Here is a 26356-nt window from a genome sequence, read left to right as displayed (position 1 = left end):
TCGCAGCATCTTGTTCAGATGTGACAATCTGGGCGTGGTGCACGCGATTAACAACCAGAGGGCAAAATCGCTGGTGGTGCTAAGGGTGCTAGGGCAGTTGCTGTTGACTTGCCTGCGCAGGAACGTGTGGTTTCGCGTGCAACACGTGCCAGGTCTGGAGAATGGGGTCGCTGACGCACTTTCACGAGGGCAATGGGATAGGTTTTGCTTGTTGGCTCCCGAGGCCGACGAAAGGAGTTTTCATTGTCCCGGTTATGTCTGGCAGGTCATCGGGCCGGACTGGAAGGTCTAGCACTGCGATCGGTCGCGCCATCCACGCTTAAAGCTTACGACCAAGCCTGGAGCGAATGGGAAGAATTTGCTAGAGGACGGAAGCAACGAGGTAAGAGCGGGCATCGGATGATGCTGTCTTTTATTTGGCAGCTTTATGTGTCGGGCAGGTCTAGAGCGGTGGTTTCCCGGTACTTGGCTGGCATTGCGTTCTTCTGCAGAATTAAGGGCGTTCCCGATGTGATGAAAAGTGGGATTCTGCTTAGGGCGATGAAAGGATGGGCGCGCGTTGCGCCTATGCCGCCTGACAGGAGGCGGCCCATTGATGCGGCCTTGCTGCCGGGCATTATCGGGTCGGACGGAGCCATCGCGTCATCTATGTTTGAATCGCTGCTTTTTAGATTAGCGTTCTCCATGGCTTACCACGGTGCCTTTAGGATATCGGAGTTGGTAGCGCCTTCTAAGCAAACGGATTCGCGCTTGCTAGTTGGGGACGTGGTGGTGAGTGGGAGGTCCTTGCTGTGCAGATTGTGACGCTCTAAGACGGACCAAGTGGGGAGAGGCCGATGGGTCACCTTGGTTTCGGCACTTGAAGAGAGCATATGCCCAGTGCGGTTGGCAGAGCAAAAAAAGGAGCAGTAAGGCCCGATTGTCGGGGGTCGTGGTTGCTGCACTATGACGGGCTGCCAGTAACGAAGTTTCAATTTCGGTGGATGATGGGTCGCTGTCTGACGAGCTTGGGCCTTTCCCCCTCCCACTTCGGTACACACTCCTTCCGCATAGGGGCTTCTGCGGCGGCGGGTCTTTCAGGGTCGCAAATCCAGGCGGTGGGACGATGGAAGTCGTCCTGTTATAAGCGATACATTCGCCCCGTCGCCTGAGATATTTTGCTCAGGCGTAGTTTGTCTTATTAAGATTAGTGTAAGATCATGTTGGTCTTGTGTTTATGCATATGTTATGTTTGCTGTCCGTTGGTTTGTTTACCCGTGTGTGATCCTACTCAGGGATTAGCCACTCGCCGCTGCTGGCGTGAGCCGGCAGCGGGGGTCTGGAGTTATTTTGCGATTTTTGCCTGACTTGACGGACTGAATTCTAATTATTAATTCGGCTGATCTGTTATAATATAAGTCCCTCAGCAGGTTTTATGCTTTCACCTCCAGCTGAGTTACTTCATGTGTTACCCCCTATTTTATACCCCCCCCCTCTTTAATTTCGTTTTGTTTTGTTTTGCCTTTCCCTTCGTGTGTTAATGTTTTGCTTCAAATCAGCTAGAAGCTCGTGATATCGGCTAGGCCGTGACTGCTGCGACATTTGGAAGCAATAAAAAATTTTTCTTTTTGGCAGATCCTTCAGGTTAACGCAATTACAAGTTATGGCGTAGAATTTTAGTAACAAATTTTACCCTTTTTTCCTCCTCTTCAGGTTGTGTTGCTGATGGCTTGCCCGTTTGGGTGGTCGGCCACTCGTATGTCTTTTGGGCAGCAAGGTTTTTGGCCTCTGATAGGGCTCAGAGGTTTCCTGGAAGTCAGGGAATCAGATGGCTTGGTTGGCGAGGAATGATGTGGAAAGATCTGATGAGTAGACTAGTCAGTCAGGCCAGCAAACATGGGGTTCCCAAGGTTTTGGTTGTCCATTTAGGTGGCAACGACCTAGGGAAGAGGACTTCCTTGGAGTTACGGTGAGCCATGATACAAGATCTGGCAAGGGTGGCCGCAGCATGGACCAATTGTATATTGGTATTTTCCCTGATGGTGCCAAGGTTGAGTTGGCGAGGGGTGGAGGACGGACGCGTAATAGATGAGGCCAGGATAAAGGTGAATGGGGCAGTGGCAAAGTGGGTCTTGGCCCACGGAGGTAAAGTGGTTCGCCATCCTAGGATTCGGTTCCGAGACAGTCACCTTTTTCGGCCTGATGGTGTACATCTATCCAATGAGGGGATGATGTTTTTCCTGGAGGATCTGTTCCTAATGTTGCAGGAGTTAGGGTAGGTTATGGTGGCGGTGCGAGGACTCTGGGATGGAGTCCTTCGCTTTTGGCGGAAAAGAACGGCAGTTTGTTAGTTGTATGGTTCTTATAGGTAGTAAGTTTCAGTGCTATATGGTTTAGGTGCACTCACCTCCATCGACTTAATGGCCGCTCGACCACCCATCCGGGAGGCAGCGGCAGGGCACCCAGGAGCGGTGGGAAGTCACTGTGGGGGTTGTGTTGACACCTATTACCGATTTTGATAGGGTGCTGGACAGTTTCGGTCAGTTTACCAATAGTTTAATAGAGCCGTTCTTTTTTTCTGCCACCATTATGCCGGCTGATTCGGCATCTTAACAAACTTTTTTCCAATTACAGGTTTTGCTATGGTTAGGGTCAAATAAATAGCTAGCAATTTTTCTGCCAAAATCAAGTCTCCGTGTCTTTATTTACTGGTATAAGAGGTAACTAAGGTTTACTTGAATAAAGGGGGTCCACCAAATATCACTAGGATGTTTATGCAATCATTGCATTCACATGGCAATGGTTCCTATTTAAAGTCTAGTATAAGGCTGGCAGTTCTTCCATAGAAGTGGACATAAAAGTGTTATAAAATTAACGTTATACCTGCGTTAAACTGAAGGAAAACAGGAGAGAAACACACAAATGGACTGCCTTAATGCCTCAAAAGTATAGAATTCATCTTTGGCATATTATCTGTCTTTTTAACCTATGAATCTGCTCACTATAGTTCTCTCTTATACAAACTCGTGTATGTTTTTTGAAGTAATGATTTCTTGCAATTGTCATTGCATGTGTGGGGGAAGTTGCTCGGTGAAACAGTTTATTGCATGCTGACTGGTGTTTACCTCCCTTGAACATTTGGTCAGGTGTACTATTCAGTATCTTTATATTTAGTGAGGCATAGTCATGGTGTAAAGGACAGAGTATGATTACTAATTAGTAAAAATAAGAATTTACTTACCGATAATTCTATTTCTCGTAGTCCGTAGTGGAAGCTGGGGACTCCGTAAGGACCATGGGGAATAGCAGCTCAGCAGGAGACAGGGCACAAAAGTAAAAGCTTTAGGATCAGGTGGTGTGCACTGGCTCCTCCCCCTATGACCCTCCTCCAAGCCTCAGTTAGGATACTGTGCCCGGACGAGCGTACACAATAAGGAAGGATTTTGAATCCCGGGTAAGACTCATACCAGCCACACCAATCACACTGTACAACCTGTGATCTGAACCCAGTTAACAGTATGATAACAGCGGAGCCTCTGAAAAGATGGCTCACAACAATAATAACCCGATTTTTGTAACAATAACTATGTACAAGTATTGCAGACAATCCGCACTTGGGATGGGCGCCCAGCATCCACTACGGACTACGAGAAATAGAATTATCGGTAAGTAAATTCTTATTTTCTCTGACGTCCTAAGTGGATGCTGGGGACTCCGTAAGGACCATGGGGATTATACCAAAGCTCCCAAACGGGCGGGAGAGTGCGGATGACTCTGCAGCACCGAATGAGAGAACTCCAGGTCCTCCTCAGCCAGGGTATCAAATTTGTAGAATTTAGCAAACGTGTTTGCCCCTGACCAAGTAGCTGCTCGGCAAAGTTGTAAAGCAGAGACCCCTCGGGCAGCCGCCCAAGATGAGCCCACCTTCCTTGTGGAATGGGCATTTACATATTTTGGCTGTGGCAGGCCTGCCACAGAATGTGCAAGCTGAATTGTACTACACATCCAACTAGCAATCGTCTGCTTAGAAGCAAGAGCACCCAGTTTGTTGGGTGCATACAGGATAACAGCAAGTCAGTTTTCCTGACTCCAGCCGTCCTGGAAACCTATATTTTCAGGGCCCTGACAACATCTAGCAACTTGGAGTCCTCCAAGTCCCTAGTAGCCGCAGGTACCACAATAAGCTGGTTCAGTTGAAACGCTGACACCACCTTAGGGAGAAACTGGGGACGAGTGCGCAGCTCTGCCCTGTCCGAATGGACAATCAGATATGGGCTTTTGTGAGACAAAGCCGCCAATTCTAAAACTCGCCTGGCCGAGGCCAGGGCCAACAGCATGGTCACTTTCCATGTGAGATATTTCAAATCCACAGATTTGAGCGGTTTAAACCAATGTGATTTGAGGAATCCCAGAACTACGTTGAGATCCCACAGTGCCACTGGAGGCACAAAAGGGGGTTGTATATGCAGTACTCCCTTGACAAATTTCTGGACTTCAGGAACTGAAGCCAATTCTTTCTGGAAGAAAATCGACAGAGCCGAAATTTGAACCTTAATGGACCCCAATTTGAGGCCCATAGACACTCCTGTTTGTAGGAAATGCAGGCATCGACCGAGTTGAAATTCCTCCGTGGGGGCCTTCCTGGCCTCACACCATGCAACATATTTTCGCCAAATGCGGTGATAATGTTGTGCGGTCACCTCCTTCCTGGCTCTGACCAGGGTAGGGATGACCTCTTCCGGAATGCCTTTTTCCCTTAGGATCCGGCGTTCAACCGCCATGCCGTCAAACGCAGCCGCGGTAAGTCTTGGAACAGACATGATCCTTGCTGAAGCAAGTCCCTTCTTAGTATCTCTTGAAGTTCCGGGTACCAAGTCCTTCTTGGCCAATCCGGAGCCACGAGTATAGTTCTTACTCCTCTCCGTCTTATAATTCTCAGTACCTTGGGTATGAGAGGCCGAGGAGGGAACACATACACCGACTGGTACACCCACGGTGTTACCAGAGCGTCCCAGCTATTGCCTGAGGGTCTCTTGACCTGGCGCAATACCTGTCCAGTTTTTTGTTCAGACGGGACGCCATCATGTCCACCTTTGGTCTTTCCCAACGGTTCACAATCATGTGGAAGACTTCCAGATGAAGTCCCCACTCTCCCGGGTGGAGGTCGTGCCTGCTGAGGAAGTCTGCTTCCCAGTTGTCCACTCCCGGAATGAACACCGCTGACAGTGTTATCACATGATTTTTCGCCCCGTGAAGAATCCTTGCTGCCATTTCCCTCCTGCTTCTTGTGCCGCCCTGTCTGTTTACGTGGGCGACTGCCGTGATGTTGTCCGACTGGATCAGCACCGGCTGACTTTGAAGCAGAGGTCTTCCTAGGCTCAGAGCATTGTAAATTGCCCTTAGCTCCAGTATATTTATGTGGAGAGAAGCCTCCAGACTTGACCACACTCCTTGGAAATTTCTTCCCTGTGTGACTGCTCCCCAGCCTCTCAGGCTGGCATCCGTGGTCACCAGGACCCAGTCCTGAATGCCGAATCTGCTGCCCTCTAGTAGATGAGCACTCTGCAGCCACCACAGAAGAGACACCCTTGTCCTTGGAGACAGGATTATCCGCTGATGCATCTGAAGATGCGATCCGGACCAATAGTCCAGCAGATCCCACTGAAAAATTCTTGCGTGAAATCTGCCGAATGGAATCGCTTCGTAAGAAGCCACCATTTTTCCCAGGACTCTTGTGCATTGATGCACGGACACTTGGCCTGGTTTTAGGAGGTTTCTGACTAGCTCGGATAACTCCCTGGCTTTCTCCTCCGGGAGAAACACCTTTTTCTGGACTGTGTCCAGAATCATCCCTAGGAACAGCAGACGTGTTGTCGGAATCAGCTGCGATTTTGGAATATTTAGAATCCACCCGTGCTGTCGTAGAACTACTTGAGATAGTGCTACTCCGACCTCCAACTGTTCTCTGGACCTTGCCCTTATCAGGAGATCGTCCAAGTAAGGGATAATTAAGACGCCTTTTCTTTGAAGAAGAATCATCATTTCGGCCATTACCTTGGTAAAGACCCGGGGTGCCGTGGACAATCCAAACGGCAGCATCTGAAACTGATAGTGACAGTTCTGTACCACGAACCTGAGGTACCCTTGGTGAGAAGGGCAAATTGGGACATGGAGGTAATCATCCTTGATGTCCAGGGACACCATATAGTCCCCTTCTTCCTGGTTCGCTATCACTGCTCTGAGTGACTCCATCTTGATTTGAACCTTTGTATGTAAGTGTTCAAAGATTTCAGATTTAGAATAGGTCTCACCGAGCCGTTTGGCTTCAGTACCACAAATAGTGTGGAATAATACCCCTTTCCTTGTTGTAGGAGGGGTACTTTGATTATCACCTGCTGGGAATACAGCTTGTGAATTGTTTCCAATACTGCCTCCCTGTCGGAGGGAGACGTTGGTAAAGCAGACTTCAGGAACCTGCGAGGGGGAGACGTCTCGAATTTCCAATCTGTACCCCTGGGATACTACTTGTAGGATCCAGGGGTCCACTTGCGAGTGAGCCCACTGCGTGCTGAAACTCTTGAGACGACCCCCCTTGTACGGCCCCAGCGTCATGCTGAGGACTTGGCAGAAGCGGTGGAGGGCTTCTGTTCCTGGGAAGGGGCTGCCTGCTGCAGTCTTCTTCCCTTTCCTCTACCCCTGGGCAGATATGACTGGCCTTTTGCCCGCTTGCCCTTATGGGGACGAAAGGACTGAGGCTGAAAAGACGGTGTCTTTTTCTGCTGAGATGTGACTTGGGGTAAAAAAGGTGGATTTTCCAGCTGTTGCCGTGGCCACCAGGTCCGATGGACCGACCCCAAATAACTCCTCCCCTTTATACGGCAATACTTCCATGTGCCGTTTGGAATCTGCATCACCTGACCACTGTCGTGTCCATAAACATCTTCTGGCAGACATGGACATCGCACTTACTCTTGATGCCAGAGTGCAAATATCCCTCTGTGCATCTCGCATATATAGAAATGCATCCTTTAAATGCTCTATAGTCAATAAAATACTGTCCCTGTCAAGGGTATCAATATTTTCAGTCAGGGAATCCGACCAAGCCACCCCAGCGCTGCACATCCAGGCTGAGGCGATCGCTGGTCGCAGTATAACACCAGTATGTGTGTATATACTTTTTAGGATATTTTCCAGCCTCCTATCAGCTGGCTCCTTGAGGGCAGCCGTATCTGGAGACGGTAACGCCACTTGTTTTTATAAACGTATGAGCGCCTTATCCACCCTAGGGGGTGTTTCCCCAACGCGCCCTAACTTCTGGCGGGAAAGGGTATAACACCAATAATTTTCTATCGGGGGAAACCCACGCATCATCACACACTTCATTTAATTTATCTGATTCAGGAAAAACTACAGGTAGTTTTTTCACACCCCACATAATACCCTTTTTTGTGGTACTTGTAGTATCAGAAATATGTAACACCTCCTTCATTGCCCTTAACATGTAACGTGTGGCCCTTAATGGAAAATACGTTTGTTTCTTCACCGTCGACACTGGAGTCAGTGTCCGTGTCTGTGTCGACCGACTGAGGTAATGAGCGTTTTACAGCCCCTGACGGTGTTTGAGACGCCTGGACAGGTACTAATTGGTTTGCCGGCCGTCTCATGTCGTCAACCGACCTTGCAGCGTGTTGACATTATCACGTAATTCCCTAAATAAGCCATCCATTCCGGTGTCGACTCCCTAGAGAGTGACATCACCATTACAGGCAATTGCTCCGCCTCCTCACCAACATCGTCCTCATACATGTCGACACACACGTACCGACACACAGCACACACACAAGGAATGCTCTGATAGAGGACAGGACCCCACTAGCCCTTTGGGGAGACAGAGGGAGAGTTTGCCAGCACACACCAAAACGCTATAATTATACAGGGACAACCTTATATAAGTGTTTTCCCTTATAGCATCTTAATATATAATAATATCGCCACATAAAATGCCCCCCCTCTCTGTCTTAACCCATTTTCTGGTAGTGCAGTGCAGGGGAGAGCCTGGGAGCCTTCCTAGCAGCGGAGCTGTGTAGGAAAATGGCGCTGTGTGCTGAGGAGAATAGGCCCCGCCCCCTTTTCGGCGGGCTTCTTCTCCCGTTTTTCTGACAACCTGGCAGGGGTTAAATACATCCATATAGCCCCAGAGGCTATATGTGATGTATTTTTAGCCAGCATAGGTACTTTCATTGCTGCCCAGGGCGCCCCCCCCAGCGCCCTGCACCCTCAGTGACCGTTGGTGTGAAGTGTGCCGAGAGCAATGGCGCACAGCTGCAGTGCTGTGCGCTACCTCATGAAGACTGAGAAGTCTTCAGCCGCCGGTTTCTGGACCTCTTCTCTCTTCGGCATCTGCAAGGGGGTCGGCGGCGCGGCTCCGGTGACCCATCCAGGCTGTACCTGTGATCGTCCCTCTGGAGCTAGTGTCCAGTAGCCTAAGAAGCCAATCCATCCTGCACGCAGGTGAGTTCACTTCTTCTCCCCTAAGTCCCTCGTTGCAGTGAGCCTGTTGCCAGCAGGACTCACTGAAAATAAAAAACCTAACAAAACTTTTACTCTAAGCAGCTCTTTAGGAGAGCCACCTAGATTGCACCCTTCTCGGCCGGGCACAAAAACCTAACTGAGGCTTGGAGGAGGGTCATAGGGGGAGGAGCCAGTGCACACCACCTGATCCTAAAGCTTTTACTTTTGTGCCCTGTCTCCTGCAGAGCCGCTATTCCCCATGGTCCTTACGGAGTCCCCAGCATCCACTTAGGACGTCAGAGAAAGAAAACTAACACACTCTAAGCATCACCACCAAACAAGTAATTTCAACTTTAAACTTGTCAGTTATTTTGTACTTTGACATGGCTACTAGTAACAGATGCACAGGCCAAATTCTTAAAGCTATGTGTGCTAATGCTAGGAGTTTAGGAGAGAAAATTGCAGAGCTAATCGCAATAATGACAAGGGAGAACCTGGATATTGTGGCAATTAGAGTCATGGTGCAATGAAAATGACTGGGACATGGCTATAGCAGGGTACAATTTATTTAGGAAGGATAGAATGGTAAACAATCGGAGGAGGGGTAGCAATGTATCTGGAAAAAAAAAAAAAGAAGCATAAGTGCTACTTTAATAAAAAATATTGTAGACAAAACTGAGGCCCTTTGGGTCACCATAGAAACCGGGGAGAAGGATATTCATATTGGGGTCATATATAAACCACCAGGCCAGGGGCAGGATTTGGACAGGAACCTATTGTTGGACATCATTAAAATGGTTTTAAAAGGGAGAAGTCATAATCACGGGAGACTTTAAAATTTACCTGATGTAAATTGGGAGGGGTCTTTTGCAAGTTCAACTACAAGTGGCACATTTCTTAATTCCTTACAGGGAGCATCTCTCAAGCAATTGGTGAGGGAGCCCACTCGCAAAGGCTCAATACTAGATGTAATTCTCACAAATGGTGACAGGATATCAGACATATGTGGGTGAGCACCTGGGATCCAGTGATCAAGCAGTATGGTTTAATATAAAGACAGGATCCAACTCCTGTCACACAAAAACAAAAGGTGTTGGATTTTAGGAATGCTGACTTTGCAAAAATGGGGAGATGTTTAAGTGATTCATTTGCAGACTGAAGGGACTAAGGCAGGTATTCCCAACCATGGTCCTCAAGGCACACCAACAGTGCAGGTTTTAGTGATATCCAGTATGCAGCACAGCTGGTTAAATCAAAATAACTAACTGAGCTACTAATTAAGTCACCTGTGCTCAAGCCTGGACATCACTAAAACCTGCACTGTTGGTGTGCCTTGAGGACCGTGGTTGGGAATGCCTGGACTAAGGAGTGCAGAAGAGGGGAAAGCCTGAAAAGGGCAGTACTAAGGGCAACAGACCTTTGTATCAAAAGGGTTCGAAAAAGCACCAAGAAAAGGAAGCCAGTGGTGTTCACAAAAGTAGTATCAACTAGTGTGGAAGCACAAAAGAGGACTTTTAGGAAATACAAACAGACTCAAAATAATAACAAAGGTGTATCTTGACAGATGGCAGGATGCTAAGAAAAGTGATCAGACATGCAAAGGCAGAAGCTGAGGGGAAAATGGCCCAGTCAGTAGATAAAGGGGGCAAAACATTTTTTTTAAAGTATATAAATATAAAGAAAAAATAAGTAAGGCATTTGACACGGTCCCACATTACAGACTGCTAAATAAACTTGAAAGCATGGGGGTGGATTATAAAACAGTTAAATGGATAAGAACCTGGTTGCAGGATAGGAAACAGACAGTTGTAGTAAATTGAGTGCATTCTTTGGAAGGAAATATTACCAGTGGAGTACCCCAGGGATCTGTACTTGGACCAGTTCTCTTTAATATCTTTGTTGGTGACATTGCAAATGGTATTAAAAGGAAAGTATGCCATTTTGCAGATGATACAAAGATTTGCAACAGTGTAGACACACCGGGAGTGGTAAAACAAATGATTGATGAACTAGCAAGGCCTGAGAAATGGTCAAGAACATGGCAACTACAGTTTAATGTTAAAAAATGCAAAATCATGCACTTGGATCCAAAAACCTAAAGGCTAAATATAGTATCAAGGGTACTATAATGGAAACTACTGAAGAGGAAATGGATTTTAGGAGTCACTTTTTCAAGTGACTTAAAGGCAGGAAAGCAATGAGAAAAGCAAGTCAGATGCTTGGTTGCATAGGCAGAGGAATCAGTAGCAGGAAATAAGTAGTAATAATGCCACTGTATAGGTCATTGGTGCGGCCTCATCTTAAATACTGTGTCCAGTTCTGGAGACCATAGTTCCAGAAGGATATAAATATATTAGAGACTGTACAAAGAAGGGCAACTAAAATGGTGCATGGCCTACATCACAAAACTTACCCGGAAAGGCTAAAAGATCTTAACATGTATAGTTTGGAGGAGAGAAGGGAAAGGGGGGTGGGGGGAGACATGATAAAAACCTTTCAAATATACCAAGTGTTTTAACAAAGTTAAGGAGGGAAACATTCTTCAAAGGAAGAGGAGTATTAGAACTCGAGGACATACCGAAACTGGAGGGAGGCAGGTTCAGGGGAAATTTAAGGAAATTTTACTTCACAGAAAGGGTAGTGAACAAGTGGAATAGCCTCCCATCAGAGATGGTAGAGGCTAAGACTGTAGAGCAATTTAAACATGCATGGGAGAGACATGAATATTCTTACAAAGAATTAAGGTTCAAAAAGGATTGAGATGGCCTAAAGGATAAAAAAGGGGCAGACTAGATGGGCCAAGTGGTTCTCATCTGCCATCAAATTCTATGTTTCTATGTGAATTAGACCCTTTGATCCTAAAACAGTCAAATGAATAGGAGACATACGTGCTCAATGTAGTAATTACAACTAAAATGTCTTGTAGCACCCAATACATTATACCAACAATTCTTTAATTGTGCCTATATAATGATTTGTGTCATTTGTCAGCCGTTTGACCTTAATATTTATTTTAATGAAGCTTAAATCAGAGGGAGAGTGTGTCCAGGAGGTGAATTAGTAAGCAGTAAGTTTGAGTCTTGCAGAAGTCAGATGTGTTTATGGTATAGAATAAATCACACAGAGCCAGAAGAGTGCATTAAGGACTTGTTTATATATTTGATTATACAAATGCGATGTGTGGGGTGAAGCATGTTGGGAATCAATGTATTGAAAGAAAAGCCACATATACAGTATGACTACAAAACATGGATATTACATATAATGCTGTAACACTGATTGTTACGAGCCGGTTATACTGAGTATCTGTAAGAAACAAACACATTATCGCAACCTAGAGACAGGCTTTACCCTCAGAAATTACACGGTCTATGATGTGTGCAACTACAGGGCTACAGTGACCTCACACTGGGCAGAGTACTGGAGAAGGGGGGGGGGGGGGCATGTGATCAAATCTGGGAAGGATGCCTTTGCTATATAGTAAATATACAATAGGAAACATGTATGTGTAATGTTATACATACAGTACAATCAGGTAAATGCAGCCCCTTTTCCAAGGCTTTCTAAACTGTATGTAGCACTGTATGAAAAAATTTAGGGGATAATTCATTTCATCACAGTTTGGCTGCGCACACCACAGTATTTTCTGGCAGCCAATCATTGCTAATTTTCTAATGCACCTCTATGGGGTATAAGGTATAATGAATGATGTTACAGCCATGCAGTGCCTTCACATGAATGTTGCACTTTTCGTTGTTGATTGGGCTTACTGGTGGAGTCAATATGAATTATATAAGATAATACACAATTCTATTTTTAATGCAACTTGATTATAATATACAAGAACTCAAACTATTAGTTTAAACAGATTGTGACTGTCTCTAATGGGTGATACTAATGGTAATGCACATAATGTATTTTATTTAGATCCATAGAAGCACCAGATGGTCTCAGGAATACCGGAGTCAAAACAGCAGCCTATAGACAGACAGTCCTTGGAGCTGATGTTGGGATATCCGCAGTCTTTCCTCAGCTTGGGGCTCACAGAGCATCCTGCACACAACAGAAAACACAGCAATGTCATCAGAGGGTACAGCACTACACACATAGATGGTCAGAACCCCACCTACCCAATAACACTGACCCCCCCCCCCCCCCCCCCCCCCGTGCTGTACCACTTCTAGCCAAAGGGCAGACAGTGACAGTTTTCTACCTTGTGTCTCAGATGCCGAACAAGTGTTCTTGCCTGTGCACATAGGTAATGTATTAAAAACTGAGATAATATTTGCATTCCCACCATGAACAATTACAAGAACAGCTTTATGAAATATCTGTAATGTTTTTAAATGTTATTGCCATCAAGTCAGTTTGAACAAAACTTCTCTAAACACTTACTGGCTGATTCTGAGTCATACAATTCAGGCTGCATTGAGTCTGATACAGATGGAGTTCTGCATCTACTGTATTTTCAGAGTCACCAACATCAATGTGACCGCACCGGCCAATATACATCCACGTGTGACAGTAGCGCCTGCACTATTACCAGCCCTATTCTTGGTGCAAGTTACAGGTGTGAAGTCACCGGGATCTCAGTATACACTTAGCCCTGGAAGGATGGCAACCCCATCCACAGCGCACTTATCCCCATGTGTGAGGGCCCCTGTACCCTCCCAGTGTCACTCATTTAAGAGATGCGGCTCAGTCATGTATGACTGGGAAGCAGAGGTGCATTTGCTCATAAGACAAATGTGTGCCGTACAAAATATTGCAGCTGTGGCCGCTTGTACTATATACTGAGTTTTTGGGTTAAAAACACCATTTAACATCAGGAACACTTGAATTAAAGCAGAAGCCTCTGGAATAGCATTCCTTGGCGCTTATCCTGGGAAATCCACAATCTTCACGCTCTTTGCTTCAACCAGATAAAAAGCAGTGTAGTGTGGATATCAAAGCACACAACATCAGGACAATAGGAAATATCACAATGCATGACAAGAAAGATGGGAGCTCTACTACAAGTACTCTAACCCTTGACAGTGCCAAATACATTGAAAACATTGCAAACATGTCCTAGATACATAGAAATCATTGTGTTTCCCAAGATTGCCCCCTGGAAATTATCATCAGCTGGCTACGATGCATGAGTGGGCGGTGCTTGCTCTCTGTATGCCCACCAATTTGTGTGACACCATAAAAGAGCATAACTGACAGGTAAGCTGGGCATAGACTATACAATTATCTGGCAGACAATCTGTCTGGTTAGAATGAAAATCTGGTCATGTATCAACTATTTTTCCTAAACACTGGAGAATTCTCAGACAAGTTGGTTAAACCAAATATTTAACCAGATTGTTTTAACAACTATTTTTCTTCATTTTCCAGTGTTTGGGAGTATATGGTTCATTGTGACTTGCCCTCATACATTATCAGATATTCATTCCAACCAGCCAGATTGTACAGATGGTCTGCCAGATAATTGTATAGTGTATACTTAGCTTTACTGATGGTTCTATGTACCTGGAAGGCTTTATTACTAGTGCACCTCATGACTGAAGGCTCACATCACTTATTTATTGCATGTTCCTACTTAGAGTAGTGAGTGTCATGTAGTATTATAAGACACAATAATGTCCATCACATACTGTACTGTGTAATGCTTGTGGTTCCCAGTAAACATACAAAGCATTCTTAAATTAGAGACGTGAGGGTTCAGATTTACTCAGTTCTTAATGGGAGTTCAGATTTATCATGCTTTTTCTTAATGGCTATCCAAAGACTCACTTAAGAAAAAGACCCCTCACAGTGACAGGTGAACAGTCATTCCTGAAATAAGGGCTAACACTAACAGATGCCTAATTGCACCACCACCTATGGACAATACAAAATTCAACACAGCAAAATTTTACTTCCTGGCCTTGTCTATGCCAGTAAAATCACATCAACCCCTCCAGACAAACCTAGGTACAATGTCTGACCACACCAGATGAATCAGATGAGGAACTAACCAAAGATTCATAAGAAACTTCATGCTCACCAGATCCTGAAGGGCCGGTAGTTCCGGACGCATCAGTCAACTGTGCAGTTGCCAGAACGGAATTCACCCGTGCCACCGGAACTGTCTCCATGTCTTCTTGTCTTGAACCTTCAATGTAATGTATTAATATGCCCAGCAGGTGGCGCGAAAATCACATCTAACATAGAACCAGCAGCCTGCTGTGCACCATTTGCAGGCAAGATGCAGCGGGATGGACCATGATGGAGGGAGGGTGAAAATGCAGTAAAAGAAAGAATGGAAAAAGCAGTATGAAAAATAAGAAGAGGGGGGAATAAATGGAAGTCGATGGAAAAAAAATAGATAGAATGAATGAGGTATAGAGCAGGAAAGAAAAAAAAAGAAGGACAGCTAGAAGAAAGTATGAGCAAGAGCTATGCAGGGTAAATCAGGAGAGATACTGTAGTACTCAGCCTTCCAAAACAAAGGAGAGGAATATTAATATTCAAATTCAAATTCCCCATATAAACCCTAGCAAACAAAACCGCCCCTATACTCCCTGAAAGGCTAAACCTAGCTTGCCACAAAAATAAACAAAACTTGATATTCCTAGCAAGCAACTAACCTAAACTTATCACAAAAATATAACACTCTTTTAGTAGTTTTGTGCCTATGCAGCCCTCCCATAATCTACTTGTATGTAATTAGAATTGCCTGTTCTGAAGACGTTCAGTGAAGTATAGTTCATGGAGCGTACATGGCCTAGTGCTCACTTATCACAGGGCAATTTAGCTCCTTAGTTCAACTGATCATTTGGGTTCATCTATGTTAAAAATCAAAGTATATTTTTTATTTTTAGGAACAGTTAACAGGAAATTTCCAGTTAAACAATGGCATTTTCTTATGTACTGCCTGGCCATGGCTAAGATTAAGGAATACACAAGCAAAACTTAGAACTACTGTATGGGCCTAATTCATGTTTGTGCACCATCAAATCTGTAATAAATATCATTACATGCTCCCAATCTACCACTGCACTCTATACTCTACCTGTGCTTTTGGGGTAAAAACACCATTTCACCCCAGGAATACTTGAATTAAAGCAGCAGCCTCTGGAATAGCATTCCGTAGAGCTTATCCCGGGATAACCACAATCTTCACGCTCTTTGATGTCCACACTACATTGCTGTTTATCTGGATGGAGCACAGCACACAACATCAGGACAAAAAAATATTACAATGCATGACAAAGTTAGGACTCTGCAAGTACTCTAAGCCTTGACAGTGCAAAATACATAATTGCCAACATGTCCCAGATACATAAAACATTGTTACACGAGATGGCCTCCTGGAAATTCATATCAGTTGGCATGTATGAGTGGGCGGTGCTCTCTTTACTACCGCCCTTTGGTTTGACCTCATAAGAGAGCATAACCGTTAAACTGGGCATACACTACAATTATCTGGCAGACCATTTTTCTGGTTGGAATGAAAATCTGGTCATGTATCAACTATTTTTTCTAAACACTGGAAAATGCTGAAAAATGGTCGGACGAGTTGGTTAACACACATTCAATTTGTTTGAACAACTATTTTTGTCCATTTCCCTGTGTTTGGGATTAAATGGTTGATTGATTTGCTCTCATACATTACCAGATTACCATTCCAACTAGCCATATTGGACAGATGGTTTGCCAGATAATTGTATAGTGTATACCTAGCTTTACTGATTGATCTATGTACCTGGAAGGCTTTATTGCTAGTGCACCTTATGACTGAAGGCTCCCACTTATTTATTGTATATTGCTACTTAGAGGTGTGAGTGTCATGTAGTATTATGAGACAATAATGTATATCACATACTGTACTGTGTAATGCTAGTCATTCCCTTTAAACAGATATAAAGCATTCTTAAAAAATTAGAGATGTGAGGGTTCAAATTTACTTGGTTCTTAAGAAAAATCAGGAAATCTGAACTCCCATTGACTATCCTAAACACATGACATCTGAGAGCCAATAAGATGTTATTTTTAGAGCCAGGCAAATTTTAGGTAAATCCAAACACACACATCTCTACTAAAAATAGTGATCAAATCTGCTCCCAAATTTGTATTAACCTGATGCATAATCATCTATATGTAAAAGTATGTGTGATTTTAGTAAAAAGTCTATTTATTGTGATTGTACCTTAACACTTTAAGCTAGTTTATCAACTAATGACACAGACACAACTGCATTGGATTTAAAGGTCATTAATATTATTTGGAAGGACCCTATTCATAAAGCGATGGCAAGGAAGGGGCTACCTTAATCCGCTCCAGTCAATTGGATCTTCTAAAATGGCAGCAACTAAAAACACTCCATCTATAAATAAGCATAACCTGTGTCAAGAGGGTCTCACCACCATTTACTATGGCACAGTGCGAACACCCGCTGTGAATGCCCATAGTCCCACGGCAAGAACAGGACACCTGCCATCCTTCAAATTGGTAAGTGCCCCACCATGATCACATATACCACTGGCCAGTAGCACCTTCCTGCCACCACCAGATTCTAAGAACCGCCACATCTGGTTCTAAGAAACGCAGCTTGCCACCTGAATGAAAAGGATCCAATCGCATAAAACTAATTCTAACAGGAAAAGACTCCCTTAAGAAAAACACCGACCCCTAATGGTGAACGGTAAACAGTAATTCCTGAAATGAGGACTGTAGCACTAACAGATGCCTAACCACTACACCACCTATGGACAATACAAATTTCAACACAGAAAAAAAAAAAAAGGTCTCCTGGTCTTTTCTATGGCAGCAAAATCATGTGAACCCCTCCAGACAAACCTACGTATAATGTCTGACAACACCAGATGAACCTCTGGCCAATGAAGATGTACTCTTCCCAATTCTGCCTTGATCAGCAGTATTAGATCAATGACCTTTACTTTGCCAACATTACCACCAAGGTGTACAATCAACATATCAGGACGCCCCCAATGCTGCTCTTGCTAAAAAAAAAAAAAAGTGAATCTAATAAAGCCTTGACCACTTAAGACCTCTAACCCCTAACCATCTAACTCCCCGACCACCAGACAACTCAGAAGCTCTTCTAGCAAGAAAGGGATGCTTAGCCCAGAACACATAAGAATTGCCCACCCCCCAAATCTGTTCAGGAGAATCAGTTAGCGCTGTAAAAGAAAGCATTACCTAGCCGTCACACACCACACCCACAATTTTGTGAACCAAAGTTCATAGAAAACAGAACTGTTAGTAACAGCCCAAGTGAAGGAGAAAATGTAAACAACCTCCATGTACCCAACCACTTAACTGGCATGGTCAGATTTCATGCAACTGCGTCGCCCCACCCTGTCTGACCATTTATGATGAGGAGATCTGTTCTGCAGATGTGCATAATATAATGTTTAATATGTTAACGCTTTTGAAGGGAAAAATCGTCAGTTAAGTGGTTAAGGTCCAGCTAATTGTAATTAGGCCCCCTCGGAGGAAAAATTAAAAATCCCTTCACACCCACAATTCTGGAATGCAATTCTGGCAAGTAAACAACGTTTTTGGGTTACAACATTAAACTTTATCTAACCTGATATAGGACCTACAAGCTACAGCCTTCCAACCACCCATTTCTTGGATGACTGAAGTTGGAAGACCACTAGCCGCTGCGCAAGTAGCCACCCCAATGTGTAAAGAGTGTGTCCCATACTCCTCCATCTGGAACCCTAATTTACATAATCAAATTTAAGACACTGCAGTGAACTGAAACCTATTAAGAGGCAAGGAATCCCGTGTAGCAGGAATTGGGCACCACCTGAAGGCCTTAAGGGCAAATTGATGCTTGCCAGCCTAACCAGACACAATTTGGCCGCTGCCTGAGCCATTAAGGAGACCCAACGTCTGCAGCCAAACTAATCAGTCTTGGACCAGGGTATCTTGTGTTTAAATGGGAGCTAATAATGTGCAAGGTCTTTGAACAGCAGAACTGTATCCTCCAACCATTTGATTACCACTAATCCACCAACTCTAAAAGCACCAAAAAAAATACAAAAAAAGCTAATCAGAACAGGGACGCCTTAAATTTAGTATCAGTCACTGCAGAGAGAATTGCTAACAAATTGCACAACAACTGCATGTCAATGGGCCTACGCGAATCAGCTGGTGCAGGCTTTTCCTTAGCCCAGCACCTAAGGGCTTTGGACAAAACAAACAACTTGGTGGGGTCAGTCTCACTCAGCAGCCGGGTGTGGAATGAAATATCCAAAGCCGTACTCATTGCCACAATGTATCTACACTTCTTGTAATGGCCCCAAATGAAGGCCATCATACTATCCTCCTCCCACTTACCCGCGCCTTCAAACTTAGCTTGAAACATTTCCCATGTCTGCCATGCTGCCGAATATGTCCAAAGGGTTGCAGGTGCCAAAGATTTCCATGCCAAATCTGCTATGCCTGATGGATAATCTGCCCGATATACTGCAGACAAGTCAATCCCAGGGTCTCCACCTCTGAAGCCACCTCGTGAAAACAGTCATAGTTGAAATGTGACAGTGCATCAGCAATACTATTGTCAACCCCGGGCACGTGCCTAGCAGTGAATATTAAAGCGCAAGCATTTTGAAAACCAGGAACCTCAGCATCTGCAAAGCCCGTGGGGAAGAGGAGCATTGGTGGTTAACCGCCTGACCTACTCCCAAATTGTCGCACCAAAAAGTGCTTGAGTGGTCAACAATTTAGCAGCCCACAACTCCATTGCTACAATTATTGGAAACAACTCCAACAAAAGGAGAAGACATGCTGCTGTAGGAGAGGAGACTACTGCTGATGCCGCAGATGAACAGGAAGTGACAGATGCATCTACACACATGGAGGGTGCTGGGAGCCTGCTGCAGGGGCACATCTGCTTGGTGGAAGGACCAAGAAGGTATTGCAGGATATAGGGGCCGCACAAAGGTACTGGGTAAATGTGCAGGATGGAAAACTGGGAGTTGGGTTCATGTGCTAGATGAAGGCAGCAGTGACCAGTGAGCAGGTGCTGTGGTAGGAGGTCCAGACACATACAGGACTCCAGCAGGTAGTCCAGACTCCACCTGGACATGCGAGTATTATTACTGTGGTGACTGTTTTGCATTGATATATTGTATTAGTACACATTGTATTACAAATTACTGAACTATTGAATACTTTGTTTCTCTTCACAGCTAGGTTCTTAAAGGATAACTACCTGTCCCAAATAGTCAAGGAACCAACTAGATTAGGGACTATACTAGACATGGTACGAACTAACAATAACAGCAAACACCACATTAGGCAAGACCTTGGGTAATAGTGATCATATGATCACATTTGACATTAGCATTCAAAAGCAGCACTCTAAGGGTACAACTAAGACTCAACTTTAAAAATATATATACTTTTTTTTTTTTTTACATGCTGAAACGCACTACAGGACATAGATTGGGGAACTTTGTTTCAGGGAAAAAACATGGCCGAATTATAGGATGTTTTTAAACATGCTGCTTGTCAAATATACCCATAAGTGCATCCCCTTGAGCAGTAAAAACAACAGTACTAAATTGAAACCAATGTGATTAAACAAAAAGTTAAAGAAATGAATAAAAATATAAGCAAAGCTTTAAAAATCAGATGGGAAGACAGTCATTCCAGTACTACAAGTAATGTAACAAAATGCAAAAAAGGAAATCAGAGCAGCTAAAATAGAAAATGAAAAGCAAATCGCTAAGGGAGTGTAAAACTAACCCTAAAAAGTTCTATAAGTACATAAATGGTAAGAGGCTAAAAAGGGAGTATAGGACCATTAAAAAGTGAACAGGGATTCCTGATCAATAAAGAAAAAGCTGAAATATTGAACAAGTTTTTCTTGTCAGAGAGGACCAGATTTTAGGATTAGTGAGTAACAATAGTATTGATAAAGGCCCATTACTTAATACCTATTTGAATAAATAGTCTGAATGACTAAAAAAATAAAACAAATAAGACTAATAAATCCCCTCGTCCAGATGGCCTACATCCTAGGATTCTGATGGAGCAAAATGCTGCAATAGCAAGACCTCTGTATCTGATTTTCACAGAGTCACTTAGATCAGGCATGGTACCAAAGGACTGGCCTATAGCGGATGTAGTCCCAATATTTAAAAAGGGTATTAAACTTCATCCTGGTAACTATAGACCAGTTAGTCTGACATCAATAGTGGGGAAACTATTGGAGGAGAGTATACTAAGGGACTGTATACAGGACTACTTGGAAAACACCCATGCTATTAATAAGAACCAGCTTGGTTTTGTGAGATATAGGTCATGCCAAACTAATTTGATTAGCTTCTATGAGATAGTAAGCGACAATCTCGACCAGGGTAAAGCAGTTGTGGTTTATCTAGATTTCGCGACAGCTTTTGACACAGTACCTCACAAGAGGGCGATTTTAAATTAAGGGAGCTCGGTATAGGAGACACTATTTGTACATGGATGAGTAATTGGCTTGATAAAGGAACTGTGGTGATTAATGGAATGTTTTTCACCTGGGCTAAAGTAATTAGTGGAATACTGCAGGGTTCTGTGCGTGGGCCACTATTGTTTAATACATTAATGATTTAGGAGTAGGACTGGAAAGCACAATGTCAATTTTTGCAGATACTAAAATATGTAGGGAAATCAAGTCAGATGTGGATGAGGAGTATTTTCAGTGTGATTTATTTAAACTGGAAGTTTGGCAATGAAATAGTGTATGAGGTTTAATGTGAAAAATTGTAAAGTTATGCACTTTGGGACTAAGAATAAACATGCAACCTACCAATTAAATGGGAAAATAGGGGGATACTACAAAAGGAAAGGATTTGGGGGTGCTCATTTATAATAGATGTAGCAGCAACACAATGTCAAAGTACAGCATCAAAGGCAAATAAGGTGTTAGCATGCATTAAAAGAGGAATTGACACAAGGAATGAGTAATCCTGCCACTGTACAAATCATTGTTACAGCCGCATCTTGAGTACTGTGTTCTCCGGTCATCCTTAATCTCCAGTCACAAGTTACAAGCGAATGGTTTGATGTGGCCTGGCCACTCCCACCATGATCCTTTCTAGTTTGCAGCAAAATCCCCTCCCCATTGGGATGACCCAACATGCAAAGTTCAAGGAGCCCAAGGGGGATTTGCCCTGATGCAGCCCGACTGCCTTTACTCAAACATTAATCCATTTGACCTAAAAGCTTCTGAACATCGTCTGCGGGAATGTGGCCGCAACCCGCTGCTGTATCCAGCTTAATCCCTAGATAAGAAAGGCAATACGTAGGGCCCTCCATCTTATCTTGGGCAACCAGAACACCTAAAACCTGAAACAGTGCACCCATGAGGACAGTAAATCCTGGCACGTTACCATCTCTTGGATCTATAAGAAAAATTGTCCAAATACTGGGCGATGCCCGCATGGATACACCAATGTAAGAAAGTGCTGAACTTCTCATAATGGGCACAAGAGATAGAACAGCCAATGGGCAAACATTTGTCAATGTAGAAACCCCCATCTAACTGAAAACCCATCATCTTAAAAGAATCAGGGTGAAGAGGGAGGAGGTGGAAAGCGGACTCCTCTAACTTTACCAAAAGAGCCCCCAAACCAAAACCCCATATCAACTCCAGGGGCTTGTCAAACTGGTAACAGACCCTACAAAATTCCTTGGGATTGCATTAATGGAGCCCCTGTGTGGGTAAGAAGATGCTGGAGTAAATGGAATTTGCCTGGGACTTTTAGGCACCACCCCCAAAAGAGATATCTACAAGCCAGGCAACGGTTTACATGTAAAAGGGCCACTCATGCAACCCAATTTTACTACTGCCTCCACCTTCTCCCTAACGACATGGGGTAATTTCCTTGCTGACCTTAAATTCCAGCATGAAACAACTTGAACTGTGTCAAGAAAGAGAAAATGGAAGCCGAAACTGGAACCACCTAACAAAAATTTGGCATCCACCTGCTTGGGATAACGGTGCAACCATTTAGCCAATTCTGACACAACTATGGTGGAAGGCACTTTACTTCGCACCTCTGCTATGTTCTCTCTGCTGTCCCCCGGTTGCAGATTTGCAGTCCTTGGCTGGGTGACCGGCTCCGCAGATGCTACAGGAGTGTCAAAAATAACAGTTCGCACCCCTGAGGCATTTTTACCTACCTGCCCTGCCTTCAACATCTTTCTCATCTCATCCATAATGGCAAACCCATCCAATTTTCCTTATCTAAATTTTTTCCTTCATACTCTTCCTCAAACCCCTGGTTACCACAATGAACCTTCTCCGGAATCAATGGTGGCTGAGGGAACTGCCGCCTTTTTCATCTCCTTGACCCCGCCAACCTTCTTTGTAACCTCACGCGCACCTAACTTTGCTAACTTGCATGGGCGCTTAGGGGAATCTGACCCATCACTGCTAGCAGAGGAATCAGATGAGGCACTAACCGACGAAGCAGCAGAAACTTCATGCTCACCAGATCCTGAAGGGCTGGCAATTCCAGACGTGTAGGTCAACTGTGCAGTTACTGGAACTGAATCCACCCCTTCCATCGAAACAGTCTCCATGTCTTGTATTGAACCTTCACTTGCCGCAGGAGGAGGCACCGGAGATGAGGACTCACTGGCGCTAGCTTCAGAAACAATATGTATTAAATGATCAGCCACTACAGCAAGCCTCCTAGGGGAAACTGGAGTAGGCCGCAGAGTTGCTCTAACTGAAACTGCCCCAGGTGAAGTTGGTACCGGGCCAGGTGATGTTAAATGACTGCATGCCACACTGACCAGAGGGTGAGGTCATAAACCCACCCTGACTAAAGTTAAGGAACCACAGCCCTGGTGGCCCATATCCACCCTGCAAGGGTACCCATAGGGCCCTATCTGCTGTACTGGGGAATAAAACTGCTGCCAGTATGGAATCTGGCTGAAATTAGATGCTGCAGAGAATTTGGCAGAAATGAGCCCACCATCCCCGAGACCCTAGGGTTGTGGCAAAAATTGTGAGCAATCCCAAAGGACTAGACAGACTGCACTACTTTTAGAGTGGAAACTATGGAAGGCAACCCCTGGGTGACAACTGGAGCCAACAGTATCTGTAAATATTGGTGGCCTGTGCTGCTCACTGTTGCGAAAGCCTATAATCCTAGCAACCCTGGTGCAAAACTCCCACTCAACATGGCCCTAAAAAGGTGCAAAGGCAGCTGGCTGCTCTGATAGAGAAACATTAGCAAACATGGCATCCTGAGCAGGAATTGGCTGCAATGTATTGATATGTCCAGCAGGTGGCGAGATAATCACATCTAACAGATCCAGCAGCCTGCTGTGCACCATGTACAGGCATGCTGTCCCCTAACATAGCGGGCACAGGGTCAACAGAAGTGAATCCTCTTATGGGTCCTATTATCGTCCCACTGCCACCCTGGGTGCACTCCCCAGCCACTGGAGTCCTTTCTGGAATGCACCCTCATGTCTGTATGCCCCAGGCGGGGTCCCGTGCCCTCAGCACAGAGGCTTGGGAGCTCCGTGCCTGCACCCCCCACACTTCCAGTGCTAAATGCCTCGTCCCTGGCATGCACGTCACTGCCCCCAGCGCTCATGGCCTCCTTGGTGCTGCCGCTGACTGCAGGACACACTGAGCCACACAGCAAGCTGATTCAGCCAGAGCGGGAGGCATTGAGGAAGCAAGCTGGTACACATTGCCTCCCACATGCTCATTGGTTACAGTGAATGTCAGGGAATCCCTGAAGTGGTGGCAAACCGCTGAGGTCAGCAGGCGGGGTGCCTCAGAAAAAAGCCAGAGGGCTGGAGCTTGTCTATCAGGACAGGGCATGATGGATGGAGGGCGACAATGTGGTAAGTGAATGAATGAGAAAAGAAAAAAATATATAGTATGAAAAATAAAAAGGGGAGTAAAAGGAATGGAAGGCTAAAAATTTAAAATAAAAAAAAATGTAATAATGAATGAGATATAGAGCAGAAAAGAGGACAGCTAGAAGTGTATGTGAGTAAGAGCTATGCCAGGTAAATCAGGACAGATACTGTAGTACTCAGCCTTCCAAAATGAACAAGGAATATTAAATAGTCAAATTTCCTATATAAACCCTAGCAAACAAAACCGCCCCTATACTCCATGATGAGCTAAACCTAGTTCACCACAAAAATAAATAAAAATTCATATTCCTAGCAACATCTAACCTAAACCATAAAAATATAGCTCTTAACCACTTGCCTGGCATGGTGGCATCAGATGCGACCATGCCTGCAAGTGCTCTATCTGACCTGGTCGCATGGGACGCGACCAGTCAGATAGAGAGTGTTAGCAGCAACAGGGAAGATAAACTTCCCTCCGCTGCTGCTGTCAGAGGGACCGGAAGGGTCCCTCTGCCTCCCTGCACGCTCCCCCACTGATTGCTACGCTGCCGATCGGTCAACACGGCAGGATCCCCCCCTCCAGCGGCTGCAGACAATGGCAGCTGCTGGGGAGAGTAAATGAATCCTCCCAAGCCACCCCCTGTATACCTGCAGGCTGTCCCAGCTTTCAAAATAAATGCTCTGATGGTCACGCTGTTCTGATGGTCTCGATGTTCCCGATCAAAGGTTAGATGTTTGAAATATATACTGTTTTTACAAAAAAAAATTATACATTTTTCCCTTTAACTAAAATCATTTGGGATAGTGTTAAATAGTGTTAAAAGTAATATTCACCTAATTCACTCAAAAGAACCCGACAATTTCGGAGCGGTTTTCGGCGAAATAGTCAGTGAAGTGGTTAAATAGTTTCATGCCTATACAGCCCTCCCCTAATCTACTTGCATGTAATTAGAATTGCCTGTGTTGAAGATGTTGTTCAGTGAAGTATAGTTCATGGAGCTTACATGGCCTAGTGCTCACTTATCACAGGGTAATTTAACTCCTTTTTAGATCATTTGGGTTCAGCTGTTACAATCAATCACAAAGTATAATTTTTTTTAGAAGCAGTTCAACTTTGAGCAGCTGATAACAGGAAATTTCCACTTAGCCATGGTCCGACAGTATATAAGAAAATGCTGTTGTTTAAGAATAAGGGATACACAAGATAAACTCTTAGAGCTATGGGCTTAATTCATGTTTTATCCCATCAAATATGTAATTATTAGCACTACATGCTCCCACTCTACCACTGCACTCTATACCTGTGCTGTTGGGGTAAAAACACCATTTAACCCCAGGAACACTTGAATTAAAGCAGCAGCCTCTGGAATAGCATTCCTTAACACTTATCCCAGGAAATCCACAATCTTCACGCTCTGTGATGTCCACACTACATTGCGGTTTATCTGTATGGAGCAGAGCACACATCAGGACAATAGGAAATATTACAATGCATGACATGAAAGTTGGGAGCTCTACTGCAAGTAGTCTAACCCTTGACCGTGCCAAATACATAATTGGCAACATTGCAATTATGTCCCCGATACATAGAAAACACTATTACCTGAGATTGCCCTCTGGAAACTAACATCAGTTAGCAACAATGCATGAGTGGGCGGTGCTTGCTCTATATATGTCCGCCCATTTGTTTGATCTCATAAAAGAAACATAACTGAGAGTTAAGATGGGCATACACAATACAATTATCTGGCAGACCATCTGTCTAATCTGGCTGGTAGGAATGAAAACCTGGTCATGTATCAACTATTTTTCCTAAACACTGGAAATTGGTAAATTGTCAGACAAGATGGTTAAAGCAAATATTTAACCAATTTGTTTGAACTATTTTGGTTCATTTCCCTGTGTTTGGGAGTACAGTAAATGGTTGATTGCGATTTGCTCTCATACATTACCAGATTTTCATTCCAACCAGCCAGTGTTG

General features: G+C 44.4%; 1 protein-coding gene across 50 annotated transcripts in view; it reads right to left on the bottom strand.

Moving 5' to 3' along the window:
- The window catches only part of LOC135050271 (uncharacterized), a 466297-nt gene that overhangs the window by 282836 nt on the left and 157105 nt on the right, over positions 1-26356 (bottom strand). For 49 of the 50 annotated variants that reach the window (XM_063956613.1, XM_063956631.1, XM_063956611.1 and 46 more), the window contains one exon: positions 25677-25820. The exons of the other annotated variant lie outside the window; for it this stretch is intronic. In XM_063956613.1, coding sequence (XP_063812683.1) covers positions 25677-25820 — 144 coding nt within the window. The remainder of the gene's footprint in view (positions 1-25676; positions 25821-26356) is intronic. 50 annotated transcript variants of the gene reach the window in all.

Source organism: Pseudophryne corroboree, chromosome 2 (assembly GCF_028390025.1).
Source record: "Pseudophryne corroboree isolate aPseCor3 chromosome 2, aPseCor3.hap2, whole genome shotgun sequence".
NCBI lineage: Eukaryota > Metazoa > Chordata > Amphibia > Anura > Myobatrachidae > Pseudophryne > Pseudophryne corroboree.
The sequence above is the reverse complement of the archived record's forward strand: the minus strand, read 5'-3'. Positions and strand labels throughout refer to the sequence as shown.